Here is a 12,995-nt window from a genome sequence, read left to right as displayed (position 1 = left end):
GCAAACATTCTGTACACGTTCGTTCTCTGCATCTTTGTGTCTTCCTCCCTGATTTATAATTGCCAAAGACATTTGCATCATATGATCCTCACAACAGGCCTGTGGGATAGCTTGGGTGATAGGTTTCACCCTTGCTTGTTGGAGAGGGAAACTAAGGCTCAGAGTGGCCGAGTACAGTACTCAGACTCAGAACCAGCTGCTTGGATGGGGTAGTCAAGCTAGAAGCCCAGCCTTCCTGACTCATGTTCAATGTCTTCCCTACTCTTACACCCACACCTGAGGGACTAAGTAAGAGAAGAGGGTGTTTGTATACTAAATAGACCTTCTTAGAACCACATCAGCCCTTCTTTGATGGCAGCATTAACCAGAATTATTTAGACCTTGTGATAATGTTTATGGTTTTTCCACTTTCTTCTCGTTCTGAGCTGAACTGTTCAGGTGAAAATGTGGTACAGTAGAAGGAACGTGGCCTCTGTAGTCAAACCTCAGTTCAAATCTCAGCACTGTCAATCTATAGCTGTGTAATCTTGGGCAAGTAACTTAATTTCTCTGAACTTCTGTTTTCTTATCTATGAGTTAGAAATAAATAATATTGGACAGTGTAATTGTGAAGCTAGGTGAAATAACAAATATAAGGTGTCTTACACCTACTAGAAATGTCGGGCTTGTCCTTCAATACTTGGTGACATGCATCAGCTACATCTTTCTAAGCATTCTCATCTTCATCTAAAGCAGAATTTCCTTAGATTTCTACTAACTGGGCTCATTGTTTCTTAGAATTGAATAATTTTCTCTTTCTGGGTAGTCTATTATAGGTCTTTTATAATTATTTTTTATGAAATAATATTAAGTGAAGAGAAGTTCTCAAGTTATATCCAAAATGTAGAAAGGGTCAGTTTTAATTTTCTACTATCAAGGCTTTAATAGTAAAGAAGTTTTTGTCTTAATTATAAAATTCATTTTTCCTTTCCATAACTAGAATATGTATAAGATAGGAAAAGTAATTGCACTGGTTAATAATGGATTATCATTCTTAACAGAATGAAAGACATTTCTGTAGGAATGCTCTTTAGAAATAATATTGATTCTTCATAAATAGAAATTGATGCCATTATAGTCTTATTTTGTGATTGATTATCTATTGATAAAACAATTATATTTCCCCAGATTCCTTAACTCCTATTACCTATATCCTTTTAAAAAAACTTGTGAAGATAGATGCTGTGAAATTCATGCTAAAAAACCACACGGTAAGTCTTACTTCCTTTAATTAATGACTAGAAATTTCTGGGTAGTTTAGGTAAAGCATTAATAACTTTGGATACTCTTTTGCTTTCATTAGAGTGAACACTTCCCCTTCCTTGGCATCAGTGACAGTTACAGTCTCAGTGACTTCAGGTGCCGAACAACCTTCTACACGGCCCTCACTCGCCTTCTGATGGTAGACCTAGGTAAGGTCAAGAATTTAAGCCTGATTAATAAGGGCTCGATGACATACTTGGGCGAACAAAGGAGAATACTAGTGAGCACCACATTTAAGTTACTAGAATTTATCATCTTTGACAGTTTTCTACAACTCTCCATGATTTGAGCATCAAAAGACAAATCTTTGTATTTCAAGTGGTATTTTTCACTTCAAATAGGACCTGCATTAATTCTTTACTTCACAATGTATTTTCTGGGTATCCTTTGATCCATTACTTGTACTACTGTGAATCTAGGTAATAGTCTTAAATATGGAAGAGCTTTACACCAGTGATTTTCTTTGTAATGACACTTAATCTAGAAAAAAAATGGAAACAATGCAAATATCCAATAGTAGGGAATTGTACAATTATTGCACATCTACTTACTTGATGGAATAGTCTGTAGTCTTAAAATTGGGATTTGAAGATAATGCAATACATGAAATTTTGTAACATTAAGTGAAAAAACTAGGTGTTAAACTGTGTAAATGATATGAGCATGCCTAGGGTGGGTGGGGAATGCATCCAAAAAAGACTTAAATTATTTTAAAATGTTAAATATTGTTTTGGGCTAACTATAGGTAGCTTTTTCTCATTCCAGATTATTTGACATTTTCTTTAAGGTATCACTTTTGTAATGGGAAAAAATATAACTTACTTAAAAATTTTTTTCATTGAAAAGCTGAAGTTAGCTAAATGTATCCACAGGTAGATAGTACCTTAGGATGGGCACTTAAGCCTCTATGGTGACCATGTTATTCTGGATTCCCATCCCCATCGCCCCCCAGCCGTGTTTGAACACTGCAGGTTAAATTAATCAGTTTATAGATACATGAAAGAGTTCAGTCAATGACAATATCATCCTTAAGATGATTACTGATCCTTAAGATCATCCTTAAGATATTACTGATGATATTTTTTTCATTCTTTCTCTTGCAGTATATTGATTGATACATCAACTTAAATATGAATTTTTTTAAATATGATCTTACAAAAGGTGAAAGGATAAATAATTTTATTTTGCACATAAAAGACATTGCACCTTGTCGTATAAAGGTGACTAAATCCTTCTCTGTTCCACATCTGCATTATTTCCATGCATTTCAACAGAATAAATTACCAGAGAGACAAACAGCCAAAAGTTGAGAGAAATGCATCTAGAATGATTAAGGAGCTTGATGCGATTGATTTCTAAAGAAAGATTAAAAGAACCATGTATGTATAACTTGGCTAAGTGACAACTAGGGCTTGAGGCAAAGAGAACTGTCTATAAATATTTGAAGAGTGTAAACCAGGCATGCAAAACCCAATCATCTGCTACCTTAGGCAAGTGGGAGAGCTGAGTGACAGCTTTGCATACTGCACACTGGCCTGAGTTACCTCTTGGCTGCTGCATTGGAGCAAAGAGGAGCAGCCCAACTCTGTCATTGTTCTCAATGATCCTTTAGAGAGCACACTGTGCTGAGCTCTCAGGGCAAAACAGAGACCAGCCAGGTGTACAGGCCCCTGCCCTCAAGGAGCTTGCCCCCTTGCTTTCCTCCCAGTTGTCCCAGCATTAAAGAAGACTTTAAAACCCTTGTCTAGACTTAATCTATTTCCTAAAGACTTAAAAATGCTCCTTTACTGACCCTGTCCGACAGTGAAAGAGGTGGGGAGACAAAAGCTAAAGAGAACGAGGTAGAGGAGATTTCCTGGAAATAGGTTCATGTCACGCACATTTTCAAGACCTAGAAATGGAGTAGGTCAAGATCCTTTCTCACATAGTCAATGTAGACAAAAGAACCTTCCATAAATCCACAGTAGCTTAAACAGCAGGGTGGCACTGCCGACATTCACCGCCCCTCCCCCCACTTACCACTGCATTGATAATTGAGAGTCATGATGATGCCCAGAAAGACCCAGTGTTGCAGGCTGCCATCTTGAAGCCTACTTTTATTTAGTATCGCTCAGTGTAAACTGTGAGGTATGAGAAGCTGAAGTAAAATATCTAAACTTGAATAACTAAAAGAGGATTTTATTAGGTTTCTCAGGATTAGATTCCTTTGCATTATCTAACTCATAACAATATAAAGTATAAATTGATATTTTCTTAGCTCGAAGTGTTTTTTAAAAGTAAATATCCTTTTAGATTGCAAGCACTTTTTAGACCTCAGGGGAAATAGAGACAGACTATGTGGAAGGGCCTGGTACGTGGTAGGTGTTGCGTACAAGTAAACTGAATCTGGCTATAGACAAAGTTAAAAACAATGGCAGCTACAGTCATGGAACTTTTACATTGTTTGAAAAGAAAGTCTTTATTAGTGGTTTTCACTTTTTAAAATAATTGAAGGTATATTATAAGCATCAAGGGATGATTTGTGGTATATATTACCCAGAGCTTCTGTTCCTTGTTAGGAATCAGAGTTGCTCTTCTTCCCAAAATACATATTGAGCTCCTTCAGGGCATGGACTTTGCCGTTTTCACGTTTTCTAGTACCAGTCTCCTATTGCTACATTGTAGGTGTTCAGTAAATATTTAGTGAATGAATGACACAAAAGTGTACCATAACCAAGATGCCATCATCATAGTTCCTGGAATCAGCAATTCCTGCCAGGTTCTGTCTGGGAGTAGCTTTGATCATTGGCCTCTCCACAACAAAACAATTCAAGTGGCTGATTACTTTCACAAGTGATCAACTACACTTGACCACTCTTGTGCTTGATTAGTCACTTGTTGCTCTCCTTTTTTTAAGTGTTACTACTTTATAGATGATCTTTTGATGAGTATTGCTGAGCACAGTTTTGTTATTTTTTATTTTTTTATTTTATTTTATAATTTATTATTTGAAGCCGTGTCTCACAAACTAGGTTGACTGGAACGTTGCTCCCAGACTTCCTATATATGTGGCTTCCTAGTTTTCTGTTGTATTCAATGTCACGGAAACAAAGAAAACAGAGATGGTGCATTTGTCAAAAGAAGCACAGATCCATGTATTAAATGAAGTAAGTGAAAATATTAGGTAATGAGAATTCTTCTCAAATTAAAGAAAAAGTAGGGAAGGACTTTTTATACCACTGACTTTTTTTTTTTTTTTTTTTTTTTTTTTTTGGTAAGAATCAAATTAACAAAAATAAAAAAAATAAAAAAACCAAAAAAAAAACCACACCTAACCAGCCTGCTTGCAAAGCAAGGGATGTAATTCTCAGACTGCAATGTAAAGCATATTCTTTCTAATTGAATCTTACAAACTAAGCTGAGTATGTTGTGTACGAGCCATGCACATTGGAGTGATTAGGAAAGGGGAAAGAAATTGGGTGTCACATTAATTGGTGTTTACTTTGAAATGCATTTTGGTTTCTCTTCAATAATTTGCACTTTGTATGAATTTAATTAGATGCTATGTGCCCCAGGTTGTATTTCAGATGAAAATGGGGGGGTTTTTTGGCAATAAACAGTTGTATCATTTTATCAAATTGCTCCTTGGCTACACTAGACGAAACGTTCACTTGTATAAAGAACAGAACTGAAAGCATTTCATCATCAGAACGATGATCTTTCATGTTGGCAATGTATTTCTGTATTCTAAGAAATTATAAAAATTAATGCAAAACCTCCCTTCACAAGATAGCATACATACAGAAGAAAATGGGTGACCGGCCATATGTGCACACATGTTAGCCCTTCCAAGAATCACTTAAAGTTCCCTAGGTTATTTTTAAATTAACTTTGTCAATCTAATAAACTAAAGGAAAGATAATATTACCCAAGCCAGTAAATGGAGAACCTCCAGGGAGCTGTTCAGTATAAAATACTTGAATAAATAAAACCTTCTATTTTGTTTAATTTGAATAGAGGTGAATTCAGTTGACAAATATTGGCGAGGGGAAGTGTGGAAAAGAACTACAACAAGGCTCTTTGTTCTGTGGAGAACTAAATAGTATTCATTGCAAATTAAGTTTTACCAACCACAAACTTAGAATTACTCAGTGCCACTAGAATCGTGTTTCCTTGGTGTCACTTACAGTTTCTTTTCCTCGGACGTTTTGTGATTGCACCTTATCTTGAACTACCCAGATGAGAAGCATGTTAATAGGATCCGAGTGAGAAATGCTTTCCTCAGACACTCAAACTCTAAGAAGCGGTCATATTTTGTAATGATCAAGGAATGCTAATATTAAAATGTTATTTATAGACATTACAAGATATTCTCCCTTTAGGGAGGAGCATGCCATACTATTCATCTACCTTTGTGACCTTTAATAGATAATCAGCACCTGAAGATATTTCTAGCTTAAATTTGAGAAATCTTAAAAAGTAAATGACTTGAATAAAAAGGGAAGAGTACTCTACTAATGATAAAAGTAAAAATACACGGAGGAAGGAAACTTTCCTTTTCCTTATTAATAACTAACATTTGTTTACAAATTTATAGTCTGCAGACCACTCTCACATACATTATCCTACTTGATCCTCAAGAGCCCACGTGAAATAGGTATTATTGCACTGTTTATCTGTTAGAAAGTGGAGGTTCAAAAAGATTAAATGGCTTGCCCAAGGTCAGTCACAGTCCTATAACTTCTAGCCCTGTGACCACACATTCTCATTCAATTCGCTATTACTTCACCTTTCATATTCTCAATCAATTAGGAAAGGTAACTTTTTCTCTTTCCTTTTTATTTGAACTGTTTGGACTGAATGATTGATTTGAGGCTTGAGGGCAGTGAGAAGGGAGAAGGGATTACTTTCCGAGCTTCAATCAAATAAATAGATAAATTCACGTTTATTATTTGCCCTGTATAAGTATATTACAGTTCTCTGGTCAGTGAAAGTCAAATGTAGTTTTTAAGATTTGTTCTCATGTCTAATATTTGGCCAAAGCATGTTTATTCTCATGGATAAGAGAACATAGAGGTAGATGTCCCAGAGGGGTTTAGCAAGTGAGAAGCTTGATCAGAAATAACTAATGTTCTGATAGATAGGAAGAATACATCAATATATCACCTGTGTCCAGGACTTGGCAGAGACTATCTGGAAAACAGACGGGGGGGGGGGGGGGGGGGGGGACTGGGCAATAAGGGGTAAAGAAGCAGCTGGAAATACTTAGAATCTATAATGAGATAATTAAGACTAATTAGCCGGCCCTGTAGGCAGAAAGCAGCCCATTAAGTCCAGATCCAGTTTTAATAACTTACCTGGTTTTGAGGGTAGAGAGTCCAGAGCCCCCCAGGGAATGAGATGCTTCAGGGATGCAACTTTTAGGTTAGGTTTCCTAGAAAAAGGAGTACAAGGGTCTGCATTGGGCAGTGTATTTTTCTTCTGAGAACTAAAATAAACATTCTGGTTCCCTAGGGAGAGGAATCAAAGGGAGCCTCAGTTTTCTCATCTATGAAATGGAGGTATCTATCTTAAAGAATTGTAATGTGCTTTAAATAAGACGAAGATGTGTGAAAAGGCCTGGAACAATTCCTGTCACAAAACAAGCACTCAGTATATATTAATTAAATAGAAATATTTATTGAATGTACAATTGGGGTCACTGACTGACACTGGAGCCTCAAAATGAGGTAAGTTCAGTCCTTCTAATACAGCTGCCTACTCCGCCTTCGGCACTTGGGCTGTTATCTTTCGACGGAAGCAAGAGCCGATGACACTTGCTGACAGATAGTCTAACAGCCCGCCCTACCTGAAGCCATAGTCCCAACAGAGACAGGTACAACTCCTAGGCTGTGTAGGGGGAAACTGAAATGAAAACTAAATTCTGGCCCAAGTTAGATCTAGCTAAGCACAATTCTCAAGGCTTATTCTAATAGAACTTGAGAGGTACTGTCCTAATGAAGCACTGGGGAACAGCACATGATGCAGGCCTAGGCCTGCAGAAGTCACTGGCTCTTTATATGCGACCTGTCAGTACTTGGTTTCAAATATATTGTTTTCTTCACCCGACTGCCTCTGCATCTCCTTGTTTGTCTCCCCTCTTAATTCTCTGTAGTTTGGAATAGAGCTTCATAACATTAGATCTGACCTTTACTAGCTATATTAGTTTCCGGTTACTCCTGTAACAAGTTACTGCAAATTTAACAGCATAAATATTACAGATTTATCATTTTACAACTCTGGAAGTCAGAAGTCCAAAATGGGTCTCAGTGGGCTAACATCAAGGTGTCAGCAGGGCAGTGTTCTTTTCTGGGGCTCTGGGGAAGAATCTGTTTCCTTGCCTTTTGCAGCTTAGAAGCCACCTGCTTTCCTTGGCTCATGACCCCCTTTCCCCAGCAACATCAGGTCAAGTCCTTCTCATGCTGCATCTCTCTGGTTTTCCTCGTCTGCTTTTCTCTAACACTTTCAAGGATCTTTGTGATTACCTTGGACTCCTGGATGATCTTCTATTTTAAAGGCAATTGATGAGCAACCTTAATTCCCCTTTGTTTATAACCTAACATATTCACAGATTCCAAGGATTAGGACATGGGCATCTTTGGAGTCCATTATTCCACTTACCATACTAAACTATCACTAATACGAAAGCATTTCACACAATAGTTATCATATGATAAATCCTTAGTAACTTAGTAACCACCATTTATTATTACCATAATTATTTTTTTGTACTATTTGCTTCTCCGTGGCTACTCTCCCAAGTCCCCAGTAATGCAGCTGCTATTTGCATTTGAATTTGAGGAAATGAGAAGATTCACTGTTCTGCGTACATTTAACGGTGGGGGAAATTTTGTTGGTGGTGGTTTTTTTGTTGTTTTGGGATTTTTTCTTTTTTCTGAGACTCGCCTACCATAAAATGCACCCTGTTAAAGTATACATACAGTTCAGTGGTATTTAGTATATTCATAATATTCACAAGGTTGTATAACCATCACCGTTAGCTAATTTTAGAATATTTTCATCACCCCAGAAAGAAGTCCTATATCTTAAAGTAGTCATCAGTTACTGCCCTTGGCCCCAGCCCCTGGTAACCACTAATCTGCTTTCTGCCTCTGTGGATTTGCCCATTCTAAAAATTTAATATAAATGGAATCACATAATATGTAGCCTTCTGTGTGTCTTCTTCCATGGAGCATAATGTTTTCAAGGCTCATTCATAGTTTAACATGTTTCCATACTCCATTCCTTTTTATGACTGACTGATATTCCATTATATGGCTAGGCCACAATTTGTTTATCCATTTATCAGTTGATTAACAGTTAGTTGGATTTTCACCTTTTGACTATTACAGTAATGCTAGTATAAACATTTGTGTATAAGTTTTTGTGTGAGCGTATGCTTGGAATTTGCTTGAGTGTATACCCAGGAGTAAAATTGCGGAGTCAAATGGCAATTCTGTGTTTAACTTTTTTAGTAACTGCAGTGGCTGCATCATCTTATATTGGCTGTACCATTTTACATTCCCATCAAGCAAGGTCTTAAGTTATATAAAATAACAAATGAAGTGTCTTATAAATAAACTATCTGAGAGCCAACATACTGAAAAAGGTTACTATTTGTATTTTAATGTGACTTCTCTGAAAGAAAAAAAAAACTTGAAACTCATAAAATGCATAACTTTCTGAGGAATCAGATCCCCAGAAATCCAGTAGAGGGGATTAGCTTTGGGTTTTACCAGAAAGCTGAACAACTTATCATTTTTATCTATGCATGACTGAGAACTTAAACAGTGTTCTGTTACTATTGACTTTTCCCGATGCCAGTGAAAATATTAGTCTGCAAATTGGCACTTCACCTTCAAATCATACTGATTTCTGGGCCCCGGTCAGAAAGAAAGAGGAGCAACTTCAATTATTACTCATAAAACAATCACCTATACATTGGGCATGCTAAATATATGACTGCATACTTGAACATGAAGTTGTGTATGAGAGTGAACTCCTGTTTTTTCCTTTCATATCAGAAGCAGCAACTGATACCTCTAAGGGTAATACAAGTGAGGGAAAAAACCTCTAATGTTGTATGGAGTTGTTTGCATGACATAAAAATTCCAGCTTCGATGATACAGTATATCACCTTGTGGTAAGAGAGCAACAGTGCTATAACTGAAACAAATATTTCTGTAGAAGTCACGCACCAGTGTGTTCTAGTTGCCCACCTTAAGCTCAAAGGATTGCTGACGAATTCCTTTCTCCCCGCCAGAACCCAGCTGATTGTTCTTCACCCTCTTCTAACCTTCTTGCAGCTCTAAACTCAAGATTCTGTGCCCCTGACTTCACTGCCCACCTCTGGTACCTTCCACCCCGCTAGAGACAGGGGGGAAGAACATGAGATTGGAAGTAAAGCTGACCTAATTGTGGCTTGTAGCCCACTGACATTTAGCAGCCCAACGATGTTGGGCAAGCCACTTAACTCCTTTGAGCCTCTCTGTTCACTTGCAAAATGAAGGAAATCATCTTACAACTCCGTAGAATTGTTGGGACCATTCGTGACTTGCAGCAGTGCTTTGAACCTAGGGACAGCTCCATGGGTGTTCAGTAAATCAAGTATCAAACTCATTGCCTTCACGTAGTAAGCACTCAGGAAATAACTATTGTTAGTCAGTCACTACACGACTATTTCTTGAATGCCAGACACTATTCTAGGCACTGGGATATAGTCATGATCAAAACAGATGAAGTTCCTTCACCAAGGAGCTTACATCGTCATAGGGAAGACCATGAATTAACATATGTGAATATACGGCCCAGTCACAGGAAGTCCCATAAGAACAATAAAGTAGGTTATGGGAGTGGAAAGTGGTTGGGGGTCTGGGGCAAGTTTTGCGGTAACGTTTTAGGCAGAGTGGTCAGGGAGGGCCTCTCTGAGGACATGACATTTAACTAGAATTTCTGTTCCCATCCCTGTCTTCAGTATTTGCTCTTTGACTTCTCCCTGCACATTTTGGTGGCTTGTCTTCTATGCTCTTGATTTCCCTATAGCCTCAAACTTGGATTGAGAAAAGAGAGGAGTCGGGAAGGTTTTTGATCTGTGGCTCCATGTATTAAGTGAAGGGCTGAATGGTAAAGTCCTGAATTTGTCTTTGTGCTGATTAAATATCTATACCTTGGGAAAGCTTTGCTCCCTAAAGAAGGGTATTGGGGGGACAACCTGGCGATCACACTTTATTTGATTACTGCAATTGCCTAAGTCCATATAAAACTCAGAACAGCAAAAATATTAACGTCTGTCATTTATCCAAAACCAGAGTGCTAACAAGTAGCAGAGCCAAGATTCGAGCTTAGAACCTTCAAACATCCACTCTTTCCTGTACCCTTCTCTGCCTGCAGTGATCATCATCACTGTTGTTATTAGTAATTCCACATTTAGAAAATACTTTATCTTAGAAGAGTAAGATTACATAGTTCAAATATAAGGTGTATTTAAATAGACATCAATATATATTACACTATACATAAATAATAACATTATTAAATATAATGTATATTTAAATTCACCTTTATTGAGCAACTACTTTTCATTCAGATACAGCATTTCCCTCATATATGCCAGGCACTGTTCTAGGTGCTAATACTATAATCCTAGCGCTACCACTACTATTTATTGAGCATCTTCATATTCACAACGATATGTATTTCAGCCGTGTTTTGTAGATGGGAAACCTGAGATTCAGAGTGATTAGTGAATATCCAAAGTTCAACAGTAAGTGGTGGAGGCAGATGCTGGGTCTGTTTATTGCTGAGCCTTAATGCCTGCATTGTTCTCCTTCACCGAGAAATGCAAAGGTGCGCAGTCTCAGCTCTCCAGAAGCAAAGCCAAAGATGCTATCAGTGTAGGCTGACAGATCTAGTAATTCACATACACACATTATAAGTTGTATTTCCTTTCATCCCCACAGTACCCCTCATCAAATGGCGGTAGTGGTGGCATGATGTCAGGTGGTAGTGTTACTAGCTAGATGCCAGAATACCTGCAGTCAGAGGCAGACTGATCATGGCTACTTGTTGTCAGGAGTCAGCCAAAATGCTGTGGGAACCCAGTGGGCGATGTGGGAATGCTTGAGGTGGGGCCTGAGAGAGTACTTGGAGGTGAGCTTCACTCAGATTGGGAAAGCTTGTTTTTGAGCTGGGCTCTGAAAAGTAAGACTGCCTGGAAAGGTCTCTAATGTGATCACCAGTTACCAGAGGATGTAGTTAAGGGAAATAGCTTGGTCACATAGCCAGTTGACAGAGCAGGGATCATCATTTGGTCAGCCTGACCCTTCAGCTCGAAACCTAACCCTTGTTTAGAATAGCATACCAGGGGGGCGCCTGGGTGGCTCAGTCGGTTAAGCGGCCGACTTCGGCTCAGGTCATGATCTCGCGGTCCGTGAGTTCGAGCCCCGCGTCGGGCTCTGTGCTGACAGCTCAGAGCCCAGAGCCTGTTTCAGATTCTGTGTCTCCCTCTCTCCTTGCCCCTCCCCTGCTCATGCTCTGTCTCTCTCTGTCTCAAAAATAAATAAACGTTAAAAAAAAAAAATTAGAAGAGCATACCAGGAAAGTCTCATTGGCCTTTCAGTATCCCTTTGTGAACAAAGTTAAGTCTGTGATTCTTTTGGGTTCTGGAGACAAAGTGCATAAGGTTCATGGGGAAAAGAAGTAACAAAAGATCAGGGTCAGCCAGATCGGCCACTCCTTGAGAGTCAAAAGATCCTGGTTGTGCCATGGACCTTCTGTGTTATGTGGCCTTGGACCTCAGTTTCCTTATCTGTAGAATGATGTATATAGGCCAGTGTTTCTCAAATATCTGCATGCATCTGAATCACCTGGAAGGCTTCTTAAAACCAATTGCTAGACCCCCCACCCCCAGAGTCCCTGATTCAGTAGATCTGGGGTGGGACCCAGGAATTTATAACTGATAAATTCCCAAGTGGTTCTGATGCTGCTATGCCAGGGACCAAACTTGAGAACCACTGATCTCTGAGCTCTCATTGCCTCTGTGAGCCTCTGTTTAAAAAGTGATAGCATCAAAGTCAGCAGGTCTGGACCATAGAGTTCCACCTCCGACTAGGTAAACTACTTTGAGCAAGGCACTTAACCTTTCTCTGCCTGTGTCTGTATCAGTAAAGTGGGAGACTCGCAATTCTCAGTGGCATAGGAGAGAGGAGAGAATCAACTCTCTCTTTTAGGAGCAACCCGTTATGAAAAGAATACTCTATAAATTGTCAGTTATGTAGCCAAGATACGGAAGCAACCTAAGTGTCCATCGATACCCAAATGGATAAGGAAGATGTGGTGCATGTACACACACACACACACATACACACACACACACACTGAAATATTATGTAGCCACAAAAGAGGATGAGATCTTGCCATTTGCAACAACATAGATGGACCTAGAAGGTGTTAAGCCAAGTGAAATAAGTCAGACAGAGAAAGACAAACACCATATGATTTTATTCATAGGTAGAATGTAAAAAAAAAAAAAAAAATGAATACACAAGCAAAAAGCAGAATCAGACTGTAAATACAGAGCAACAAACTAATGGTTACCAGAAGGAAGGGAGGTGAGGGAATGGCAAAACAGGTGAAGGGGAGAGGGAGATACAGGCTTCCAATTCTGGAATAAGTCG

The 12,995-nt window shown here is 38.6% G+C and overlaps 1 protein-coding gene across 2 annotated transcripts in view; it reads left to right on the top strand.

Annotated features, from left to right (window-relative positions):
* Positions 1-12,995, top strand: part of RANBP17 (RAN binding protein 17) — a 333,558-nt gene that overhangs the window by 243,827 nt on the left and 76,736 nt on the right. For both annotated transcript variants that reach the window (XM_042946863.1, XM_042946871.1), the window contains 2 exons: positions 1,187-1,250; positions 1,343-1,451. In XM_042946863.1, the coding sequence (XP_042802797.1) occupies positions 1,187-1,250; positions 1,343-1,451 (173 nt within the window). The remainder of the gene's footprint in view (positions 1-1,186; positions 1,251-1,342; positions 1,452-12,995) is intronic.

This window comes from Panthera leo, chromosome A1 (genome assembly GCF_018350215.1).
Source record: "Panthera leo isolate Ple1 chromosome A1, P.leo_Ple1_pat1.1, whole genome shotgun sequence".
In the NCBI taxonomy this organism is placed as follows: domain Eukaryota; kingdom Metazoa; phylum Chordata; class Mammalia; order Carnivora; family Felidae; genus Panthera; species Panthera leo.
The sequence above is the reverse complement of the archived record's forward strand: the minus strand, read 5'-3'. Positions and strand labels throughout refer to the sequence as shown.